Raw genomic sequence first — 23,639 nt, 5'->3', positions numbered from 1 at the left:
AAGTCCACTACCAATAATGACAACGAGCAAGTAGTACTACAAGCAGTAAGCTAGTGTAATGTGTAAAAAATAACAAGAATACATTCAAGTATAATTTAGGAATCCATACACTTATAGAAGAAACCCATTCAATAGCTTACATGACATCGGAACCTTGACTGACGGTTATGTTCTGTGCCTCGAATTAAACGGCCTCTCCTTGTTCTGTCTGATCCCAAAGCTTTCCGAAACACCAACTTATTATTATTTTTTTTTAACTAGGCAAGTCAGTTAAGAACAACTTCTTATTTACAATGACGGTCTACCCTGGCCAAAACCGGACGACGCTGGGCAAATTGTGCGCCGACATATGGGCTACGAGGCATAATTTCAGGAGGCATGTTGGTTTGTTCTTAATCAAGTGTAACCACAGCAAAAAATACCTTGGGAAAGGCCTCCAGCGAATAAAGTGTATCTAAACCACATCAATCTGTCAATTCAGACATTTAGTATAATTTAAAGAAACTGAGTACAACCTTATCAAGCTAACCACTGACAACGTTTCTAAGTGGAGCTATACCACCATCTGGTGGGGGGGGGGGGGGGTCTAGAAACTAAAGTTCAGACAAATCGTTTGTTCCGTACTTCTGTCCATTATAAAGTGAGGGCAGCAGGTGCCATCAGCAGCTATTGAGTCATCATGCCATTTCAGACATCATCCATGTGTCACCATATGCTCTATGTGCGTCACGCTCATCCTTAATGAAATCCGGGAAATTACACACATTTACTTTTATTGCAAATTGAAATAATGATTACAAAAGGAGACAAAACTTCCATTTCAAATTCTTTCAAATAAACCATTACAAAAAAAACCTTCATCCAAAACTTCCCACCCCAAAACTAATGTCAATAGCGTTATAAAAAACTATTCTGAAAATGTTGCTATGATCTTTTCCAGTTCATTTGGTCTCTCATTTGACACAAGTACACTTCCTCAATCTCCTTATTTCAAGTGAAGACATACGGAAAAAAGGGCATGTAAACTGCTTTTCCCATGATTCTTTTCAGGAAACCATAGGAACAAGGTAAGGCAGTTGACATAATGACTGTTCACAACAAGCCTGAAATTTGCCTCCAAAGCTGAACAAGACTGTACACATGCAGATACAGTGCCTTCAGAAAGTATTCAGACCGCTTGACTTTTCCACCTTTTGTTAGATTACAGCTTTACTCTAAAACTGATTCAATTGTTTTCCCCCCTTCAATCTACACAAAATACCCCATAATGACAATGCAAAAATAGTCTTTCAGACATTTTAGCTAATTTAAAAATAAACATCACATTTACATAGGTATTCAGACCCTTTACTCAGTACTTTGTTGAAGCACCTTTGGGGAGCATTGCTGCACAGATATTTTCAGGTCTCTCCAGAGATGTTGGATCAGGTTCAAGTCCGAGCTCTGGCTGGGCCACTCAAGGACACTCAGAGACTTGTCCTGAAGACACTCTTGCATTGTCTTGTCTGTGTGCTTAGGGCCGTTGTCCTGTTGGAAGGTGAACCTTCGCCCCAGACTGAGGTCCTGAGTGCTCTGGAGCAGGTTTTCATCAAGGATCTCTCTGTACCTTGCTCCAATCATCTTTCCATCGATCCTGACTAGTCTCCCAGTCCCTGCCGCTGAAAAACATCCCCACAGCATGATGCTGCCACCACCATGCTTCACCATAGGGATGGTGCCAGGTTTCCTCCAGATGTGACACTTGGCATTCAGGCCAAAGAGTTCAATCTTGTCTTTAGGTGGCTGTTGGCAAACTCCAAGCAGGCTGTTATGTGCCTTTTACTGAGGAGTGGCTTCCGTCTGGCCACTCCACCATAAAGGCCTGATTGGTGGAGTGCTGCAGAGATGGTTGTCCTTCTGGAAGCTTCTCCCATCTCCACCGAGGAACTAGAGCTCTGTCATAGTGATCATTGGGTTCTTGGTCAACTCCCTGACCAATGCCCTTCTCTCCCGATTGCTCAGTTTGGCCGGGCGGACAGCTCTAGGAAGAGTCTTGGTGGTTCCAAACTTCTTCCATTTAAGAATGATGGAAGCCACTGTGTTCTTGGGGACCTTCAATGCTGCAGAAACGTTTTGGTACCCTTCCCCAGATCTGTGCCTCGACACAATCCTGTCACGGAGCTCTACAATTCCTTCGATGGCTCTGACATGCACATGGCTCTGACATGGCTCTGACATGCACTGTCAACTGTGGGACCTTATATAGACAGGTGTGTGCCTTTCCAAAACCATGTCCAATCAATTGAATTTACCACAGCACTCCAATCAAGTTTCAGAAACATTTAAAAGGATGATCAATGGAAACAGGAGAAACCGGAGCTCAATTTCAAGTCTCATAGCAAAGGGTCTGAATACTTATGTAAATAAGGTATCTTTTTTTATTTCTAATACATTTGCAAACATTTCTAGAAACTCACCTTGCAATTAGGGGGTATTGTGTAGGGATTGCTCAATAATTTTCTTTATTTAATCAATTTATATATTACACTGTATACCACAGAGTAATGCTATATAGACTGAGCCTTGTGTTTTATCGGTTTGTAATTTGTCTGTTACATCAGAAAGACATCCCATCTATCCCATGACTATACTGAAGGGCACCGATTTGACCTGTTGTTATACCACCCGGGATCCACATCAAGTCAGAATGGGTGTGGAGGTCCCATCATAGCTTCTCACTGAAAATAAGGGAGAAGACTGTTAGAACAGTGTGATCATTCATAAACAACAAGGGTAAGTTGTACTGTACACATGCAGATCTAGCGAGTGTTTGAATTTGACAACGTTATATGAATGGTAATGCACCAGACTGTAGGTACTGTACACTAAGAGGCCTAAATATCACACCCCCCAAAAAATGTTAACCTCCCATTATTTGTAATGGTGAGATTAGCATGTCTTGGGGGTATGATCTTTGTGCCTCTAACTAACCATTATTCACAATTCATTCATGATTATCTGTAATCATGGTAGCATCCACAATAATGTAGAAGTGTTTTGAAACATGTTCTATTCTTAATTACGATAAAAGTGACTCCAAAAGGACCATACATTAGGGCACAACATAATCTGAAACACAACCAAAGCAAACTGAAAATATGCATCCAACAAGTTTGTAGAGTTTAGTGTTTCCCCATTTAGCAGTGGTGGACCTAATTTTCAGCATGGTACAACATTTTCAGTGTAAAATTAAACAAAATTGAAATAAAATCATCGTTGAGAACTAACAACTACAAGAACAAACACTAGATAGTCGGGGATAATCTAATATTCCAAAAATGTCATGGGGCCCTCATTGATTTTGTTATAATGTTTGTGTCACTCAGATAACATAAGAACACAGCTAAGCCATGGCAAAATGTGTAGAATTGCAGGAAATTAGCTTTAAAAATGCTCTTTCATTTTTCAACATCATGACAAAATGTATACAATTGTAAGAAACTAGCTTTAAAAGTAAAATATTCTCTCAATCTCATGGCAAAATGTGTAGAAGTGCAGGAAATTAGCTTTAAAATAATTTTGTCTACAGCCAAGAGGGCCTCTAAAATTTTGCCACCGTTGCTGAACAAAAATCCTAGAGTAAACACTAGAGTCATGAGCTTGATGTAATCATTGAGTGCTAGGAATATGGTACCAAATACTACACGTTTGACTACTTTAATACATATAAAAGTGAATTTGTCTAAATACTTCAAAATAGGGATACCTTCAAAATCAGGGGACTAGGTACATCAAGTGCTTTCATTTCTAAAACAGTAAAACAGTATGAAAATACCCTCAAATAAAAGGTGACGTTCTATACAGTCGCCTGATATGAAACATTTAACCTTAAATCCAAAATACTGGAGTAGAGACAAATTAAACATTTCAGCTTCACTGGCCAAAAAAATACATAGGAGAGTGTATGTTCCCTGACATAACTCAATACCTCTACATCAAGGTGTTAGATAAATTCACAGGTGTGTTACCTGTCCAGGTGAGAAAGGACATCACGAAGCTGAGTCAGCAAGACACGGTGCTCATGAGGGTTGCTCTCCAGAGTACCACTCAGGCGACTCAGGTAAGAGTCCAGGGTACCAAGAGAGGGTGTCTCACCTGTGCCTGCAAAGAAAACAGTCAACTAGGGTGGACTCCAATCAAGTTGTAGAAACATCTCAAGGATGATCAATGGAAACAGGATGCACCGGAGCTCAATTTCAAGTCTCATAGCAAAAGGTCTGAATACTTATGTAAATAAAGATGTGTTTTTATTTGTAATAAATTTGCTAACATTTCTAAAAAAACTTTTGGGGTATGGGGTATATTGTGTAGATTGATAAGGACAATTGTTTATTTAATCCATTTTAGAATAAGGTTGTAACGTAACAAAAATGTGGAAAAGGGAAGGGGCCTGAATACTTTCTGAATGCACTAGAAGTAATTGCAGCCAAGTCGTACAAAGAGATTAGGATGAGTATCAGGGTCAGAGATGGAATCAAGGGCCCCAGTGACAAGGTGCTGACCTGGCAGGGCCACGGTGGACAGACTGCTGACGAGGGTGTGTTTGATGGCCAGCAGGTGCCTGTGTAAGGCCTGTGTCCGGAGCTCATCCTGCCCCAGTTCAGCTTCCAGCCTCTCTTTGGCGCTGTACATGTCTGCTATGTGCTTCTGCAGCACGGCGTTCTGCTCCTCAAACTCAACATTGGCTTTGCGAAGACGCCGAAGCTCTGCTTCCCGGGCTGGGAGCAGAGAAACAACCATTAGTAAGGAAACAGTTAGTACTTTCTTCACTGAAACAGTGTTTGTCGCAGAGACCCTCCTCTGCCCGTCTCTTACCCTTGTTCTGGTCCAGGAACTCCTCTGTGAATATTGGAACATCAAATCTGTTGGACAGGTAGTCTGAACCCTAGAGGACATAGTTCAAAACAAATCAACCCTTTAACACATGGAACAAAAGAAGGAAGCCTTCTTAAAACCTTGTGTTCATTTGACATAACACATTCAGAAACACAACATAAGCAAATAATGTAAGGCAAAGAGCATACCTTCAGAGCAGCTGATCCAGAACTGTTGGCATTGATAATGACAGATGGAGACTCCTCTGAAGAAGAAAAAAAACAAGAGAACTTTATATACAATGCTCAAAGAAAACAAATGGATGAAAGACAGAAAAAAAGCAACAGTTTTTACCAACCTGTCAAATGGATGAAATAGGAGCTGTGTGTGTAACAGCCCTCAGTTAATAAGGTAGATGTGTCACAACTCTCACCTCTCTTGACCTTCTTGTCCTGGATCTTGGCACTGGTGATCTGATAGGCCTCACTCTGTTGGTATTCTCTCAGCTCCCGGGCATACTGCAGCTTTTCTCGCTCCGCCTCATCTAGGAAGCGCTGTCAGGTCAGCACACAAAAAAACGTCAGTCCACTCCAGATGTAACAATATTACTTCTGTCCCTCTCCTTGCCCCAACCTGGACTTGAACCAGGCATCCTCTGCACCCATGAAGAATCATTACAAGAGGAACAACTACTTCTAAGTCTCAGAGTGAGTGACGTCATTGATTGAACGCTACTAGCGTGCACCGCTAACTTGCTAGCCAGTTCACATCGGTTACACTCGCCCCCCTTTGACCTCCCTCCACCACAGCAAACCCAGCAGCTGGACAGAGCACAACTGAGTGACCCGGATCAACAGCATCAATGTAACCGACGTCATGTGCGCTACTCACAGTATATCTTCCTCCACATAACAGGCTCGAAACAGTCATGCTCGGCTTACAGACACAGGTGACTGCCCTCCTTGACAACAGTTTGAGCTATACAAAAGGTACCAATTGGATAGCTCCATTGGCAACATTTTAAACTAGATGTGGAGTGAGCTTACAGTACATTCTTAACTCCATTAGAAACACACAGAAGAGATCTCAACACACTGCGATGGTAGCTTCCAATCCCAGGCTTCTCCTCAAGAAACATGATAGCCTGTAGTTTTTAAATGAGGCCTACCTGGAATTATCAAACAGACCATATCCTGGCAAGCCTATACCTATTCATATAACTACAACTACGCATACATCTACTGAATGCACTGCCACTAAATACAAACCTGGGGCAAAATAATTGGTAATTGTTCATACATTGTACAACTACATTTCCCTAGCCAAGCCTGCAGGTACCTGTTTGTCATGAGGTGCTAAGCAGCTCCACTCTGCGCCCAACCTCTTGGTAATTTCTGGAAAGGGCAGGTCAGGGTACTTAGCACGGATCTGCTCTCGTCGTTCATTCAGAAAGCGCACATATCCAGTCACTGGTGCCTTGGGACCGTTGGGCAAAACCTTCTTTCTCTTCTTACCCTTTGGCCAACCCCTCTTCTTCACAGGCTGTACAGAAAGAGAACGGATATGCTATCCAGGATGAAAAGATAAAACGATAACCATGTCAAAGTGTGCATCAAGAGTCAGGAAACATAGCATAACATCATCATAACAATGCTCGTGTCCCATTTAAGCAGTTTATAGAATGGTAGCAACATGTTGAAAAGGATTGGATAACCAAACAGTGGGTAGTCTGTGTATACACAGCCAGTAATTGTACAGAATTTACTGCTATTCATGTCAGTATGTACGGGGTCCTTTCCCCTTCTCTTGCCTCTTCGTGTGCTGCATCAGAGGACGGCATGCCTCTTGGTGGTGGTCCATCATTCTGCTCCTGTTTCACACCTCCCATGATATCCTTATCCCAGTGAATTATATGCAAGTAGGATACATAGGATTAGAAAGACACTAGTTAGTACTTTATACTCACTCATTGAGCTTGTCAGATGAAAATGGTTATGAGAGACAGGGACTATCACATATGTTTGTCATTATAAATATTTGCTAGCTAGTTAGCTAACGTTACAGGACAGAGAATAGCATGTACTCCTGACGGACAAAAAACATGTAAAAGCGAAAACTGTCATCTGCAATCCTCTTTCCAGCTGTTCGGGCATGATCATGACACGTTTCTGATAAACTAACGTTAGTGTTCGCTCTGATAACGCGAGCTAATGTAAGGTTAACTAGCTAGCTAAATAAATAGTTGGCTAGCAAACATCGATGGGACGGGACAACGGGAAAACGGTCAGTACAGTAGGGGCTAGTAATACACTTACTGAACATGACGTAAAATGCGTCAGAGATGTGATTAAATATGCCAAAAGGAACATTTATCTGACAATAATACTAATTGTAATATAGCTACATTTTAATGTCATTCTCTAACTAGCCTAGCTAATATTGTATTACTTACCCCAAAGGTGTTCTATGATATTGACAAGACAGTCGAGTGACCGCTCTAACAATGGAAATACATGTCCTCAAAGATGGAAGGTAGGCGGGAGGAGGCGAAATCAGTTGGAACATTCTAGCCAATAAGAGGGCATATACGCGTGTGATCAACAGGCACAACCCCCTCAGTCGGCGCAACTCCGATAAAAGTATTTTTTTCCCAAAAAGTTGCCGGTATGCCACGTTCGTTCACTTATATCTGTGGATTCGTAACAAACTAACCATTGCTAAACTTAAATTCAATCAAATAAGCCTCACGTCGCAAAATAGCAATTACATTTTTTGTTGCCCAAATTCGACAATCTCATTGACCTCCATACAAAAACTCCTCACTTCGTTGGCTTATATTCGTGGACAGATTTTGGGCGGAGTAAACTGTCTTGCTTCGCCTCTTCCTCTCTGCCTACCCCGTATTTTGGGCCAATGACTGTACTGGGCCTCTCAATCTAAGGCCAGGAAGAGCGCCTTCTCATAGCTGATTGGCTGACACAATAACTAGTTAATTCTAACTTTGTAATGAGGTTTTAGATTGTTACTGTAACATTATCTTTTACACTTCAGTAAAGTGTATCAGATTGGTTCATATTTCTGCTCTCATTTTGGCATGTGTTTTGATAATGTACTCTTGGTTCTAAAGTGATATTACAACAATAATTTTCGGCCTATCCCAAGGAGATTGTTTTTCTTCGAGGCTAATCATCATCAGTTGTAAGTAATTGGACATAAGATCTCTGTGATTAGTTTTACTTTGTCCCAAATAAACATCAATAGCCTATCCCATCTCATTATATTGGGGAAGTAAAATCATATATCCTATACTGTTTAGAACAGTAGTTCAAACGTGCACATTTGTTAATTTAGATATAGACAGTCTCTATGAAGAATGTAAGATTGATGGTATGTATTTGTAGAAGTTGATAACAGGTAGGCTAATACAAAACATAGCTTAAAATGTCTGAATTCATAAAGAAAATATATCGACTAGGCCTTATCAATGGAGAGGAGTTGAACTGAATGCATATTTATCTGCTAGGTCTAAGTAACATGAATCATGTATTTAGGCCTACATTATTCCATATTTGCATACCAGTGCATCAAATAAGTAAGCCTGCAGTTTTGAATTAATAAATACTAGCTCCATGGTTGGGGAATATAATAGCTCATCATAACCTCATTGATGTTTATTTGTCTAATAAACTATAGCAAATTAATATGATGACACCATGATACATATGCAGCCTTTGGTATTATTGGCTGCTATTGAGTGTCCAGACAATTTAGGCCACCTTCGTCCTCAGTCTCCAGCCTCATGTGAGGTTCACTCATTCCGCCTGTGTTTCTGGGTATGCGCTGTTGTGCTTGTTTATCTCAGCAGCAAACCCTGCAGTGTTCTCCATCCAAAATGGCTGCGGAGGAGGAGAGCAATAGCAGAGCTCCATGTCTCAATTTCTCCAGTCCCGGACCGCTGGGTAATGCTCAGCCGAGCAACAACGCCCATTCCTCGCCCGCTACAAACGAGGGGTCAGCGGGTGCAACTGGAGGGGCACCACGGACAGCGGGACACTCAAACCCTCAACCAGGCCCTGACCGTGGCGGTGGCACCGATGTCAGAGTAGAGCATTCCCCGAATAGGCAACACACTACGCCACAGTCAGCGGGTCAGAGTGCCACGGCTGCCCGGGCACCGACAGTCGCAGGAGGAGCTGCGACAAACATGACAGCATCCTCCGTAGAGTCCCCGAACATTCCATCCTCACTTCCCAGTAGCCCTGCATCTGCGGCCGTATTGGTTTATCGGGAGCCAGTGTACAACTGGCAGGCCACAAAAAACACCGTGAAAGAAAGGTTTGCGTTTCTGTTCAACAACGAGGTGCTGAGTGACGTGCATTTTCTGGTGGGGAAGGGAATGGGAGTGCAGCGGATACCAGCACACAGGTAAGCGATGCATGATTGTTAAAGTAAGCGTATTTCATATTTGCTTGTTTACAAATCATTAAATCTTTGCCTAATCATGCTTATGTATTCGAATCACCGCCAGTAGCCTACATAGTAGAATACATGCCCCAATATAAATGTTCTGCAGTGCTGAGGATGACCGTTGTGCTATAGTGGGTGAGGTCTAGTGTAGGCTAGTCTTCGTCTGTTTGTAGTGATATATCCATGATATGCGCATGACCATTGTATGTTGGCAAATCATTATGGAGGGTACGTATATTAATGCACCTCCTGGGCTAACGACTGACCAGGAAGACTACAGTTATAAACACAAATTATCCAATACATTGATATATCCCTCCTAATAAACACGACCCCCTTTTCCTCGGCAGATTTGCCCTTGCCGTAGGAAGTGCAGTATTCGATGCTATGTTCAATGGCGGTATGGCCACCACCTCTACTGAGATCGAGCTGCCTGACGTGGAGCCGGCTGCATTCCTTGCCCTGCTCAAGTAAGATTATAGAGAAGACATGTCTGGCACACCCATTTGACTGTAAAGTAGCAACTACCCAGTTGAATCCTTTTGATGTCCTTAAGAATGAGCCAATTTAGGGGGTCTGTTTGTGTCTTCAAGGTTAAATTCTAAATGTAGTGAAAATGCCTTTTTTAAATTAACATACATAAAATAGTATTGACATTTTAATGTCTTCAGATTGATACCGTAACTACACTACGAGGTATGTATGGGTTGTGTGACTGTCCAAACTGTTGCAAATCCAGGTTCCTGTACTCAGATGAGGTGCAGATAGGACCCGAGACTGTGATGACCACACTGTACACAGCCAAGAAGTATGCAGTGCCGGCCCTAGAGGCCCACTGTGTGGAGTTCCTCAAGAAGAATCTACGTGCTGACAATGCCTTCATGTTGCTCACTCAGGTAGCTAGCTAGCTCACTGTTGCACTGCTGCTTGTAATGTATGGCCAAATCTCAAATGAATATCTCTATTTCCCTATACAGTGACATGGGAAATAGGTTGTCATTGAGCGATTCCATGCCAGCATGGCCCAATAATATTTGTTGTGTCTTAGATTGTTCAGGCAATTCTCACATATAAACTTAATTGGGAGGAAGAATGTTTAATATGCTTTTTACATTTGTAACACAACCACACTTTTTTTTGAAAATCATGATGAAAGTGGCAATTTTAGGCACTTTTTGGACACACCTACTCATTGCAGGGTTTTTCTTTATTTTAAACTATTTTCTACATTGTAGAATAATGGTGAAGGCATCAAAACTATGGAATCATGTAGTAACCCCAAAAATGTCTCAAAATATATTTTATATTTGAGATTCTTCAAAGTAGCCACCCTTTGCCTTAAAAATGTTTGAAAAATTATAGGGGTGGATCAGCTTAATATTGTGGAAAGATTGTTGCTTCCATCAATGTAAATGTCTGCATAATTTCCAATCCCCCATATATTTTTGGGGTATAGATATACATTTTGTAGAATATACCATTATTATTTCCCGCAAACCCTACCACCCTTCCCCCAATTGGAGTAAACTAATAAACAATAACACTTAGGCTTCTACCTTCAGTTTATACATTTGACAGACAATCTATTTTACAATAGTCATATTTTATTTGTTTTTAAGCCTTCCTCTATTTCTGATGTCCATCCAGTTTGATTTCTATTTGTAACTGTGCTATTTCACAAAATTTCTGAACCTATATACACTTTACAGACCCCGTATGTTTTACATTGGTTATCTTGTTATTAATCCCACCCTTCAGCTCCATTCAACCCTTCCCATCTATCCCTTAACACCATCCATTTTGGATTTCTATTTGCCATATATTTTTCAACTGTGCTGTGATGCTTCACAAAAGTACTGAACCTTTCTATTTTCATAGCTTCGACAGATTGTAAATTAAAGAAACATTTTTGCTAAAATAATAATAATATTATTGATTGACTATGTCTTTTCAAATCACTCAGTATTGCTATCGGCAGCGTTAGTTCTAGGCAAAAGTTGCATTTCTTCAGCCGTTCCTGGACCTGTAACCAAAAACGAGCTACATATGGACAATACCTAAATAAAGGATCTAATGACTCTGCCTCCTCACAGCAGAATCTGCAGAGCTGGGAAGATTGTATCCCCCATATATATAACATTCTATTGGTTGCAAGAATTTTGTATAGTAATTTAAATGGAAAAATGTTGAATCCGGCGTATCAGTTAATTTTTGTTTTGCGTATCAGTTAATAAACCATGTGCCATGGAATGGGTACATCAAAAATCTCTTCCCAACTATTTTGCAATTTATATGGCACAGCTGTCAGTTTTTTGGTCCTTATTAAATTGATATGTTTTTATTTATTACACTTTTCTTTAACAATTTATGGTCTTTAATGCAGGGCCGACATACAAGTTCCTTACTTTTTTCCCCTTCTAATTGCCTCTTCCATTTTTGTGGTAATGCTGCAATTAGTTGGTTGTAATTTTGGGTAAAGCAGATATTTCCATATGTCTGTGTTATTTGCATGTCTGACAACTCCACCAGTCCTATTTATATCATTCACAAAAAAAAAATTAAGTTAGTATATTTGAGTTTAACCATAATATTTGTTGTATTATTTGTTCTTTCTTTTCATGTGGATTAAACTGAAATTGCAACCAACTTTCTAAGGCTTGTTTAAAAAATAATTATATTTTGGAGATTATTTCCTTTTCAAACAACTGAAAGTGAGCAGTTGTAATCTGAATAAAGGGCATTCTTGAACATGGGATGAGACATTCCTACTAATTTACTCGAGAACCAGTTTGGATTTAAGTATAACTTTTGTATGACTGATGCCTTTAGTGAGAGGTCTAATGCTTTAATATTTAATAATTTCTGCTCTCCGAATTCATATTCGTTATATAAATAGGCCCTTTTAATTTTGTCTGGCTTGCCATTCCAAATAAAATTGAATTTTTTTGTTCATATAATTTAAAAAGCAGGTCACTAGTTGTAGGCAAAACCATGAGCAAATAGGTAAACTGTGATATGACTAAAGAGTTAATCAGGGTGATTTTTCCACAAATAGACAAGTATTTTCCTTTCCATGGTAGCAAGATCTTATCTATTTTTGATAACATTCTATAAAAATATATTGGAGTGAGAATTTCTTTCTTTTGGGATTTGTATACCAAGCCACCCTTTGCCTTGACATTTTTGCACACTATTGGCATTCTCTTAACCAGCTTCATGAGGTAGTCACCTGGAATGCATTTCATTTAACAGGTGTGCCTTGTTAATTTGTGGAATTTGTTTCCTTCTTAAGCCAATCCGTTGTGTTGTGACAAGGTAGGGGTGGTATACAGAAGATAGCCCTGTTTGGTAAAAGACCAAGTTCATATTATGGCAAGAACAGCTCAAATAAGCAAAGAGAACGACAGTCCATCATTACTTTAAGACAGGAAGGTCAGTCTATCGGGCAAATTTCAAGAACTTTGAACATTTCTTCAAGTGCAGTCGCAAAAACCATCAGGCGCTATGATGAAACTGGCTCTCATGAGGACCGCCATAGGAATGGAAGACCCAGAGTTACCTCTGCTGCAGAGGATAAGTTCATTAGTTACCAGCCTAAGAAATTGCATCCCAAATAAATGCTTCACAGAGTTCAAGTAACAGACACATCTCAACTGTTCAAAGACTTTGTGAATTAGGCCTTCATGGTCAAATTGCTGCAAAGAAACCACTACTAAAGGACAACAATAAGATAAAGAAACTTGCTATGGCCAAGAAACACGAGCAATGGACATTAGACCAGTAGAATGTTCTGTCCTTTGGTCTGATGAGCCCAAATTTGAGATTTTTGGTGAACGGATAATCTCTGCATGTGTGGTTCCCACCGTGAAGCATGGAGATGGTATGGGGGTGCTTTGCTGGTGACACTGTGATTTATTTAGAATTCAAAGCACACTTAACCAGCATGGCTACCACAGCATTCTGCAGCGATACACCATCCCATCTGGTTTGCGCTTAGTGGGAAGATAATTTGTTTTTCAACAGGACAATGACCCAAAACACACCTCCAGGCTGTGTAAGGGCTGTTTTACCAAGAAGGAGAGTGATGGAGTGCTGCATCAGATGACCTGGACTCCACAATCACCTGACCTCAACCCATGAGTTGGACCGCATAGTGAAGGAAAAGCAGCCAACAAGTGCTTAGCATATATGGGAACCCCTTCAAGATTGTTTGAAAAGCATTCCAGGTGAAGCTGGTTGAGAAAATGCCAAGAGTATGCAAAGCTGTCAAGGCAAAGGGTGGCTACTTAAAATAATCTCAAATAAAACATATTTTGATTTAACACTTTTCTTGGTTACTACATGATTTCATAGTTTTGATGTCTTCACTATTATTCTACAATGTAGAAAATAGTAAAAATAAAGAACCCTTGAATGAGTAGGTGTCCAACCTTTTGACTGGTTCTGTACATGTCCCCTGTAAGACCCAATGATCAATGAACCTTACATGATACAGACAACACCTTGGTGTCGTTATACTGCTAATGTAATGTGCTCTAAAATAGGGAGGTATGCTTTCATGGAATCGCCCCATAGGTAAGGATGTATAGGGTGTCATTGGAAATGCAGACGATGTAATAACATGGTTATTACAAATGATAAGACTGAAAACCCAGTATTTCTAGCTTGTCGCTAGGTATGGATATTAGAATAGAGCAAGCGGTTGATCACAGTATGATCGCTGCCAGCTGTTTGCTAACACTGGTTGTTTGTTTCAGGCGCGTCTCTTTGACGAACCTCAGCTGGCCAGCCTCTGTCTGGAGAATATCGACAAGAACACTGTGGATGCACTCGCTGCCGAGGGCTTCACTGATATTGATCTAGGTAAAGTAAATGATGCTGCCTCTGTCTGTCTGTCTGTCTGTCTGTCTGTCTGTCTGTCTGTCTGTCTGTCTGCCTGTCACACACAATAAGGAAAGGGGCATAGGGGATTGTCTTCAGACAAAGGACACGTTCTGGGCATGATGTGAGATCTTGTCTCCTGTAGACACGCTGGTGGCGGTGCTGGAGAGGGACACTCTGGGGGTGCGGGAGGTACGTCTGTTTGGGGCTGCGGTGCGCTGGGCAGAGGCAGAGACCCAGAGGCAGCAGTACCAGCCCACTCCGGAGAACAAGCGCAAAGTGCTGGGCAAAGCCCTGGTCCTTATCCGCTTCCCTCTCATGACCATCGAGGAATTTGCTGCAGGTAGCTCACATCACTGTGGTTATTTTCTGTCTTACGTCCTGACACCATCTGTCTATTGACAACAAAGTTACACGCTATGAAAGGCACTAACCATTCAGTAGCCACATACTTGGCAACCAGACCCAGTGGAGATGAGCTAAACCGAACCGGGAAATTTAGTCACTTTTCCATATTGGGATTTGAGTATTTTGTGTGTGTGTACGTATATATGCCTGTATTTCTACTTGATAGGTCCAGCCCAGTCTGGTATTCTTAGTGACCAGGAGGTGGTGAGCCTGTTCCTTCACTTCACGGTGAACCCCAAGCCTCACGTGGAGTTCATCGACCGGCCTCGCTGCTGCCTGCGGGGGAAGGAGTGCAGCATCACACGCTTCGGACAGGTGGAGAGCCGCTGGGGCTACAGCGGGACCAGTGACTGCATCCGGTTAGTACACATACACCAATGACTACATACAGACAGTGGCTGACTTGGGCAGGAGCTCATCGGAGCTGAGTACCGGCACCTCAAATGTTCTACTGTTTGAGCTCCTGTTCCTCTTGTTCGAATATTAGCTCAAAAGTATTGTGGAGCTCCTGCACCTAAATAAAAACAGTACCAACACCCAAATTGAGTACCGACCCCTATTTCAGACCAAGTCGAGCACGGCATACAAAGTATCTCAATTCAGTAAAGGTTTACCTTCTATATCCTTTTCTGCCTCTGCTAGGTTTTCAGTGAATCGGAGGATATTTGTGGTTGGATTTGGCCTCTATGGTTCGATACATGGTCCTACAGACTACCAAGTCAATATACAGGTAAAGAGGAATAATATATACTAGTTACAGTGAGTGCGGCGTAGAAAGCATACTTGGGTAGTTAATGTTACTGTAAAAGATAATTTGTTATGATTTACCTGGTTATATAAAGGTACAAGTGAAGACTGACCGTTGGTCTCCTTCTTCAAGGTCATTCACACAGACAGCAACACTGTCCTGGGTCAGAATGACACAGGCTTTAGCTGCGACGGTTCCTCCAACACATTCCGGGTCATGTTTAAGGAACCAGTGGAGATCCTGCCCAGTGTCAACTACATCGCGTGTTCCACCCTCAAGGTACAACAGAAGATAATTTCATCCACCACCATTTACATAACTTTTTTTTTTATACAAAAAATGCTGTACATTGTAACCGCTCAGATTTGAAGTACATATTGAATACCATAAGTAAGCATACAGCTACACCACAATTATCCATGTCTTTCAGGGACCAGACTCGCACTATGGCACCAAAGGAATGCGTAAAGTGACCCACGAAGCCCCTGCCACCGGCACCAAGACCTGCTTCACCTTCTGCTATGCTGCAGGAAACAACAACGGCACTTCAGTAGAGGATGGACAGATCCCTGAGGTCATCTTCTACACATAATGAACCTCCTCTGACCTCCCAACCAAGGACTGGCTATATGTGGGTCCCAAATGACACCTTATTGCCCATATAGTGCAAAGTAATACTTCAGGCAATAGTACAGCTCCTCTATTCCTCATTAGTCTTTACTACTACCACACTTCAAAGGGTTGTCCTCTAAAGCTGGTTACACAGGCAGAATAATTCTAGATTTTATTCCACTAATGGGTCTTTTGACAATCAGGTCATCATTGCAAAAGATTGACGTGATTGTTCAAAAGAGCAATTAGTGGAAAATATCAGAATTGTGTAAACTCAGCCGACATGGTAAATCTAACCAGGACCTGGCTGTTACAAACTTCTGATATTCATGTTGGATCTTTGTGCATACAGTATTGAATGGAAGTGGACTTTAGTTCAGCTTTTCCACCAATAAGCACACTTTTGTAGCCCTGGATAAGCACACCTGATTCAACTTGTCAACTAATCAAGCCCCGAGTTGAGTTTTTGTCCAGGGCTACAACAAATGTGTTAGGGATACTCAAGTTGGGAAATGCTGCTTTGGTTAAGTGTCCATCTTTCCAGTCTAGACTGATGTGGACATTTATCTGAAGCAAATAAGTATGTCTTTGAAATAATGTATCTGTCAGGTAATTAACAGATAAGAAATCTGCAACAAAAAAGTCCACCCATACCTCAATGAAAGATAAGTCCCCAAATGGTTGCTAGGTTTAATCTTAACCTCTTCCAATGGCTGGGTGTAGAATTGTGAATGAAAGCGCAGAAATTGAATTCCTTTGACAATTGATAAAATTATATAGTTGCACTGATGCACTTTGACAGGAAACTGACAATTAAACCCTGCCTGCAAGTTTACTATATTATAGAATTGAGTAATCCCTGAAATAAATTATTGAAATTCAATACATTTCAGGAACTGGTTGGACTACCTGGTGAATCAATGAGAAACATGTTACTCTACCAGTATAATGAACCAAAATTAGAATTGACGAAAATGAATTGTCTGATTTAATGGTGAACTGAAATTACCATCGCTTTAGTTTGCCTAGACCTGTAAATAGTAAAGTAAGCAAGTGTCTTGTTTTGGATGCCATTCTGTGGAGCCATGGTGCCAGGAAGGCATCTTTGCTTTCTCATCATTTTTCATGCAAGTTAGAGAAATTTGTACATACTCAATTGCATGCTTGCGAAATGCAACACGTTGGTAAACTCTTGTCTAGGTATACCGCCTGCGTGGCATACCGCGCTGCGTGGCAGGAGGCAATTGCCCGAGGTGCCCATAAAATGGTACCAAACAATGCAATCTCAAATTAAAAACAAGTCTGGCTAATGTACATTGTAAATAAAATGTTCAGATTAAACTAGTCTGTCACAATATAATGGGTTTGCCAAAGCAAGTTAAGGATGCCAGGTCCACTAACGGGCTTTAAAGATGGACAAAGCTGTGTTAAGCATTTTCAGAACCACTTCATTTGAAATGAGGGACAGCATGCTGTATGAACAAAGTCCAATAAAATAAGCAAACTAGTATAGGAAACGTTAATATTGAACCAGCTGTTTTCACTGGCTTGTTACCGGTCAGGACAAACTCCCCCCACCCTTTCCCAATGAAGGCCCAACCACAAGTTTTTATTTTCCATTTTTTATTTATTTTCCGGTTTACAAGTCATAAAGTCTTGACTTTTCTTTTGGCAAATGTTAGTGCTCATGGTGATCTGTACAGTCCTGTCCCTCAGTATTGGAAGGAGGGAGGCAGGGGAATGAGAGAGTAGCCTTTTACAATTTGTCCAGGTAGTTGTCCAATGCAGGAATGCCCTCCTTGAGCCCCTTACGTTTACGGGTGTCAGCCACAATCTGAGAGATTTTGGTGGTAGAGTCCTGGGGATCTCCCTGGAGGATCTGCCAGTGGTCAAACACACACTGGGGGAAGGCCTGGCCACCAGTGTTGGAACGCAGGTCAGCTGTGAAACCTGGAGAAAGAACACGGGTATTAGCATACGAGGTTTTACACATACAGAAGGGCTGCAGACTTACTACAACAGAATCATATAGCCCTGGTAAATGCATATGGGAAGGGCAAAGTGGACAGCAGTTGGCGAGTCCCTCACCGAAAGACTCATTGACAGGTAGGTAAGCCTTGACGATGAACATGGGGGTCCCCATGACCTGGGACTCCTCGAACACGTGACCGCGCTTCCGGTTCAACACACCGTAGATGCCTCCGACCACCTGCTCCGGACACTGCAGGGAGAAGCGAGGTTAACATTGAAAACTATGGTTCAAGCTTCTAGAATTGTAGCATTTTCTAGTCAACTTCCATTAGCCTCTAGTTGCAAGCTCATTTGTACATTCAGGTCTCAGATAGTGGTTTATGGTTTATCCATCACTTGTTCAGCGTGGTGCATGATTTCTCATCATAGACCTTGTCCTTATTGAAATTAAACATTCAACAGGCATTGTGAATTGTAAGCCTACCTGAATCTCCACCAGGTAGACAGGCTCCATGAGTCTTGGCTGGGCTGTAAGCTGGCAGGCATACAGCACTCGGCGGGCTGTGGGAATGATCTGACCACCACCACGGTGGATAGCATCTGTGTGTAGGGTCACGTCGTGGACGTCAAAGCGGACAGCACGCATGTTTTCTTCACACAGGGCACCCTGAAACAAAGGTATTGAATCAAGTACTTTAGGTTACATGACAAATCAACATCCTCACTTTGAAAACTACCCTTTTTGTTTTCCTCAACACAATATAATGCTGCATCTTTGAAAGTTGGCATGCTGGTTTAAAGTCATCGACAAATTCTGCCTGAGGGAAAAACTACATCCATAAATCTTGCTCACCTCCTTGACGGCCCACTGGAAGCCGGCCACCACGCTGTCCTTGATCTCGTTCAGGTACTGGACTCCCTTGGTCACGTCCATCAGCAGGTTGGGGCCGGTACCATCAGGGCCGAAGCACCAGATCTTACGGGCCTCAGACACATCCCACTCGTACTTGTCGGCCAGGAAACGGGCACGGATCTTCAGCTCCTGTCTGGCGCTGACGTCGCCCTTCTCGATGTCCTCAGCCAGGCCGTCAGGGAAGGGACGGGCCTTCATGTACAGGCGGTTGTGTTTGTTTGGGGACTTGGATAGGCACATCTGGTCAGACTCCTCGGACACAGTCTCCCTGTAGGAAACCACCGGGTCTGATTTCTGAGGGGGAGAGGGGTGTTTATGAAACACTGCCTGTACCGTGACACCATTGTAAAAGGGATCATGTAAAGAGGCATGAGGACTAGTGTACCTTCAGTGGAATGCAGGCATGGTCCTCCTCCAGATCCTTCAGGCAGATCTCCAGATGCAGCTCGCCGGCTCCAGCGATGATGTGCTCTCCAGACTCCTCGATGATACACTGCACCATAGGGTCAGACTTGGCCAGACGCTTCAGGCCCTCCACCAGCTTGGGCAGGTCAGCAGGGTTCTTGGCCTCGACAGCCACTCTCACCACAGGGCTGACGCTGAACTTCATCACCCTCATGTTATGGGCCTGCTCGAAGGTAGTGATGGTCCCGGTCTTTACCAGGTACTGGTCCACTCCAACCAGACCAACAATGTTCCCGCATGGCACGTCCTCGATAGGCTCAATGTAACGTCCCATCATCAGAATGGTCCTAATGAGGAACAGGAAAGTCAGGCAACAGATCAATACTGGGCAAGACTTTATACAGCATCTACGATGTTAGTCGAATGCGCCTTGGTCTCACTGCATGGTCACAAATGACTTACAGGTCCTCCATAGATTGCGCAAGACAAACAACAAAGTATGGTCATTTGAAGTGTTGCTTTTGAGTGTACCAACCTCTGAATTGGTTTGAGGTAGAGGTCCTCCTTCTTTCCAGGGGTGAAGTTTGGTCCCATAATGCGCACCTTCTGGCCAGAGGACACGCAGCCGGAGAAGACACGGCCGAAGGCGTAGAAGCGACCCTTGTCGGTGGTGGGCACCATCTTGGAGATGTACATCATCAAAGGAGCCTTGGGGTCACAGTTCTTGATACCTAAGATGAAACAGTTGGGTTAACATAGACCGGTATACAGTACCCTCCATGCTTCCAGATGAAGGAAACGAGAGTAGTCTTACCCATGGCAGCTTCATCGTCACCAGGTCCTTCATAAAGCAGCTCACAGCGGTACTTCTGGGCCGTGACGGGGGAGGGCAGGTGGATGGTGATCATCTGGAGCAGGGCCTCTCCGGCTGGCAGCCAGCGACGCATCACAGCCTTCAGCAGGGGCTTGCCCTCCTTCTCCTTGTCCTCATTGTCCAGCTTGATGTCCAGCTTCTCAATCAGCTTTGCCGTCTCCTCTTTCTTGAAGTTCATGATGGCATCGAACACCTATAACCGAAACAGCAGTAAAACTTAATGGGGGGACAACAAAATACAGATGAGATCATATGGGGAAAGATAACTATAGCCTTCACCACGCATGTCAGACTGAAGCTTATCATCACTGGACAATCAGGTCAAAGTGAAGAATGTTTATGTCATCACTCATATGCATAAAGCTCTAAACGGCTTTCCTGGTCAGATGGGTACATTTCTGGTATGTCTTTCACCTGACCAAACTGAAAACAGTGTGAAAGTCATGTCCCCACTCACCTTGAAGATGGGGTCCAGCACGAGCTGAGAAAAGGTACGCGGGAGCTTCTTTCCATCAGGTCCGGTGGCCGACTTGCTGAACTTGCCAGTGGCAGGGTCAAAAAACCTGAAGGGGAAGAAAGTCTCAGCATTTAACTACACGGCAAACTTGACATGTACCAGACAATCTTAATCAGTAGCCAGTTCTGGAAAATGTGGCAGCTGATTACAAGGTGGACAGTGAGTGGTCCTCACCTTTCACCCCACAGCTTCTTCATCATGTCCTCCACCTTCTTGCAGCGCTCTGCTGGTCCTAGTTGGGCATCACCCTTGGCAAACTTCATCACGTACATCTCAGCAAACTGCTTCAGGGTGAAGGCCCATCCGTGAAGTCCGGACCCAAAGCCAACAGTTCCAATGACTGGGTCAATCTGTGACACAAGTCATTAGTTTGACAACAGTTTTGTTCACTAAGTGGGGCAGGTTGATACCAAGCAGCTAGTATTCTATTTACAGAGAAATGCTTTCAATATTCACGTAAACTGCAGTTTTGCCATTGGGTGCAAAACAGAACTAGAGTAATGACAACTTCACAAGTGATATTAAACCATTTCTGGCAATGCACTACACAGCCAAAATAAGTTGCTTACCATGATGGAGCCCATGGGACCACCCTCATCCTCTCCGTAGGTGGCGATGATGACGTTCACATTCTCCACGATGCGCTGGAAGGTCTGGAACAGATCCTCTGGCTCCAGCTGCAGCTCCAGCAGGGCTCGGTCCATCTTGTTCATCATCAGCACAGGCTTGATACGCTCTGCAATGGCCTGCCTGAGCACAGTCTCGGTCTGCACACACACACCTGGGCAGGGAAGGACAAGAGCAGATAGTGAGTTCGGAAAATGCTGAAAACAAATGGATTGGTTTGTTTGGTTGACTGGCTCCTCCTCCTTTTTGTAATATACCTCATAATCACGGAACCTAGCATCAATATGACATCCTGTATGACATGTCTGAAAATAAAGAAATACTTGTTCACAAATTATAGAACACGCCATATGTTTTTTTCCATTACACAAATCAAAGCATAATCGTGTCAGACATAACTAGGGCGCTAGTCCGCTTTCTTACCTGACACGCAGTCCACAACAACCAGGGCCCCGTCAGTAACACGGAGAGCGGCTGTGACCTCAGAGGAGAAGTCAACGTGGCCTGGAGAGTCAATCAGGTTGATGAGAAACCCAACACCATCTTTGCACTGCTTGATGAAGGCCATGTCGTTCTCCGAGAGCTCGTAGTACATTGAGATGGCGCTGCAGAGAAGGAAATTGTGTTCTTAGTCTACAATAGTAGGAAGCCTCACTCCTACTTCTGGCCAGTCAGGGAAAATGTGCACGAGTATGCTAGTGGACACTCACGTTGACTTGATGGTAATGCAGCGCTCCTGCTCGTCTTTTCGTGTGTCGGTGAAGCGGGTCTCTCCGGCGCGGGAACCTGCGATGATACCAGCCTTCGACACCAGGGAGTCTGTCAGGGTGGACTTACCATGGTCGACGTGCGCAATCACAGACATGTTACGGATGTTGGACTTCTTGTCCATGATGGCACGGATTTGGTCTACGGTAAAGTTCACCTACAGGAAAATTGTTTATTAGTCTAGTCTCCCTTGTCCCTCCACATTGTTAAAAGTCCCAAATACTGAGTGGCCACATGGACATCAAACTCTTCTAGATTTGGGAACTTAAGATATTATACTGTAATAATGTAGCTAGGAGGTAAAACAAAAGTATAACTGCAGATTCTCGTTAAACTGTGGAATGCACAATACAGTACCATTATGGCAGATGTGAGGCACTGAATGCTGATGCAATTGAATTGCCAATGGGGACCTGGCAGGCAAACAATCATGAGCATGCTCGCTCGTTAGCCGACAGGACTTTATTAACTGGCGTCATGCTTTAGTATTTCAATGCCAGGCAATCAAAAACTGACAAACTGAGGTAAATCATGGTGCATATAGGATGGCATTGAGCCCACGATGGGACATTTGACTAGAAAACGCTATGCAATCTGACTAAAGTACAGTAGCTAGTAACGTTAGGCCTCGATGCAGTTAACATAAATATATAAACGTCAGCTACCTAACTACACCTGCCATTTAATCGCACAAAGTATGTAGTGCATTAATTAGATAACGTTAAAACATCAGTTCCTTTACTGCAAACAGCAGACTTCAATTCGATCACAACCATTATGATCAAGACAAGCGCTAAGACAGCGCAGCCTAGCAGAAAAGGCCACGTGTACAGCTAGTTATGCCCGTCGGTCAACATAACATTAGCCGGTTGACTAACAAGTTAACACCGACAGCGTTTACGTCGCTGGATATGGGACAAATAACGTTAACGTAACTAAAAGATAGTTAGGACAATTCGAGACTGGCAGGCAAGCCACATGACAATCGACCGCCAAGAGAACAATAGGAGACTGGCCGGCATGGCATCAACACATAGTTAGATGCTAGTACCTAATTGGAAGGGCATGACAGGTACAGGTGGCCTCTTTGACATGGAGGATTCTAATTTGGGTTTCGGCACTCCTGTGCGGGATGAGGTTTGTTCACCAGATTTTTTTTTTTTTTTTTTAAGTTGCCATTTTGTTCCAAACCCAAGTCATCGTATACTATCATCCTAGTTTCAACAATCTATATACTTAAAAGTTATATACAGAAGAAGCAGATACCACGATTACACTATTCCCCAAAATAAACTAACTAGCTAACTCACCATTTTGACGGATGGTTGTGGATTTGCTTAGTGGAAACGAAGACACACGATATGACACTGCCCACCTCACGAGGGCATAGGCAGGGAAGAGACTGGGTTACGTCAACAAGAACGGTTTTATACTGCTGGCGTGCTTCGTGACGACACACCGTGACAGAGCGGGGTACTTTGGCTTTTTGAGACAACTTCTCTGCTTAACATTTGTATCTAGCATTTTACGCTGGTGGGCCTACAAGCGTTGACGAAATATTTATACTGCTACGAAATTAGGCCGAATCAACATC

General features: G+C 42.9%; 3 protein-coding genes and 1 non-coding gene across 7 annotated transcripts; 1 reads left to right on the top strand and 3 right to left on the bottom strand.

Moving 5' to 3' along the window:
* Nucleotides 1-756: 756 nt before the first annotated feature.
* LOC129810719 (SWI/SNF-related matrix-associated actin-dependent regulator of chromatin subfamily E member 1-related-like) lies at nt 757-7,623 on the bottom strand. 3 transcript variants are annotated; one of them, XM_055861510.1, is made up of 9 exons: nt 7,307-7,623; nt 6,665-6,748; nt 6,193-6,420; nt 5,288-5,408; nt 5,064-5,119; nt 4,855-4,924; nt 4,542-4,757; nt 4,008-4,140; nt 757-2,717 (listed from the first exon to the last, which is right to left on the bottom strand). In XM_055861510.1, exons 2-9 carry the CDS (start codon nt 6,740-6,742, stop codon nt 2,705-2,707), a joined length of 915 nt encoding a protein of 304 aa, XP_055717485.1. In that variant the 5' UTR covers nt 6,743-6,748; nt 7,307-7,623; the 3' UTR covers nt 757-2,704. The 3 variants fall into 3 exon arrangements, with proteins under 3 accessions (XP_055717485.1, XP_055717483.1, XP_055717484.1); XM_055861508.1 differs by lacking the exon at nt 7,307-7,623 and adding an exon at nt 7,170-7,300; XM_055861509.1 differs by lacking the exon at nt 7,307-7,623 and adding an exon at nt 7,170-7,300 and having other exon boundaries at nt 6,193-6,396.
* Nucleotides 7,624-8,591: 968 nt separating this feature from the next.
* btbd2a (BTB (POZ) domain containing 2a) lies at nt 8,592-17,311 on the top strand. Its single transcript, XM_055861507.1, has 9 exons — nt 8,592-9,279; nt 9,672-9,791; nt 10,061-10,217; nt 14,079-14,184; nt 14,348-14,545; nt 14,777-14,969; nt 15,253-15,340; nt 15,491-15,637; nt 15,789-17,311. The coding sequence occupies exons 1-9, from the start codon at nt 8,690-8,692 to the stop codon at nt 15,948-15,950; spliced, it is 1,761 nt and encodes a 586-aa protein (XP_055717482.1). The 5' UTR covers nt 8,592-8,689; the 3' UTR covers nt 15,951-17,311.
* A 265-nt stretch (nt 17,312-17,576) lies between these two features.
* Nucleotides 17,577-23,462, bottom strand: LOC129810717 (elongation factor 2). 2 transcript variants are annotated; one of them, XM_055861505.1, is made up of 13 exons: nt 23,356-23,462; nt 21,988-22,202; nt 21,701-21,882; nt 21,220-21,431; nt 20,825-21,000; nt 20,591-20,696; nt 20,074-20,326; nt 19,795-19,990; nt 19,240-19,606; nt 18,795-19,148; nt 18,426-18,608; nt 18,059-18,191; nt 17,577-17,920 (listed from the first exon to the last, which is right to left on the bottom strand). In XM_055861505.1, exons 1-13 carry the CDS (start codon nt 23,356-23,358, stop codon nt 17,727-17,729), a joined length of 2,574 nt encoding a protein of 857 aa, XP_055717480.1. In that variant the 5' UTR covers nt 23,359-23,462; the 3' UTR covers nt 17,577-17,726. The 2 variants fall into 2 exon arrangements, with proteins under 2 accessions (XP_055717480.1, XP_055717481.1); XM_055861506.1 differs by lacking the exons at nt 21,988-22,202; nt 23,356-23,462 and adding an exon at nt 21,535-21,582 and having other exon boundaries at nt 21,701-21,792.
* Nucleotides 20,419-20,485, bottom strand: LOC129811178 (small nucleolar RNA SNORD37). Its single transcript, XR_008752855.1, has one exon. It is a non-coding gene; the product is annotated as a small nucleolar RNA SNORD37 (small nucleolar RNA).
* Nucleotides 23,463-23,639: the final 177 nt, after the last annotated feature.

Source organism: Salvelinus fontinalis, chromosome 14, assembly GCF_029448725.1.
Source record: "Salvelinus fontinalis isolate EN_2023a chromosome 14, ASM2944872v1, whole genome shotgun sequence".
In the NCBI taxonomy this organism is placed as follows: Eukaryota; Metazoa; Chordata; class Actinopteri; order Salmoniformes; family Salmonidae; genus Salvelinus; species Salvelinus fontinalis.
This window is presented reverse-complemented; position numbering and strand designations above follow the sequence as displayed.

What these genes read in the sequence shown, in the direction of transcription:
- LOC129810717 (XM_055861505.1), bottom strand. An exon ending in GTCCCATGGGCTCCATCATG is followed by an intron (nt 21,001 to 21,219) that starts GTAAGCAACTTA and finishes CTTGTGTCACAG; the next exon opens with ATTGACCCAGTCATTGGAAC. An exon ending in TGCTGGACCCCATCTTCAAG is followed by an intron (nt 20,327 to 20,590) that starts GTGAGTGGGGAC and finishes TTTCGGTTATAG; the next exon opens with GTGTTCGATGCCATCATGAA.
- LOC129810719 (XM_055861508.1), bottom strand. Translation starts at nt 7,223, where the DNA reads ATGTTCCTTTTGGCATATTTAATCACATCTCTGACGCATTTTACGTCA. An exon ending in CTGGATCAGCTGCTCTGAAG is followed by an intron (nt 4,925 to 5,063) that starts GTATGCTCTTTG and finishes TATGTCCTCTAG; the next exon opens with GGTTCAGACTACCTGTCCAA. An exon ending in GTCCACCGTGGCCCTGCCAG is followed by an intron (nt 4,141 to 4,541) that starts GTCAGCACCTTG and finishes TTTTCTTTGCAG; the next exon opens with GCACAGGTGAGACACCCTCT.
- btbd2a (XM_055861507.1), top strand. Translation starts at nt 8,690, where the DNA reads ATGCGCTGTTGTGCTTGTTTATCTCAGCAGCAAACCCTGCAGTGTTCT. An exon ending in CAGCGGATACCAGCACACAG is followed by an intron (nt 9,280 to 9,671) that starts GTAAGCGATGCA and finishes TTTCCTCGGCAG; the next exon opens with ATTTGCCCTTGCCGTAGGAA. An exon ending in CCTTCATGTTGCTCACTCAG is followed by an intron (nt 10,218 to 14,078) that starts GTAGCTAGCTAG and finishes TGTTTGTTTCAG; the next exon opens with GCGCGTCTCTTTGACGAACC.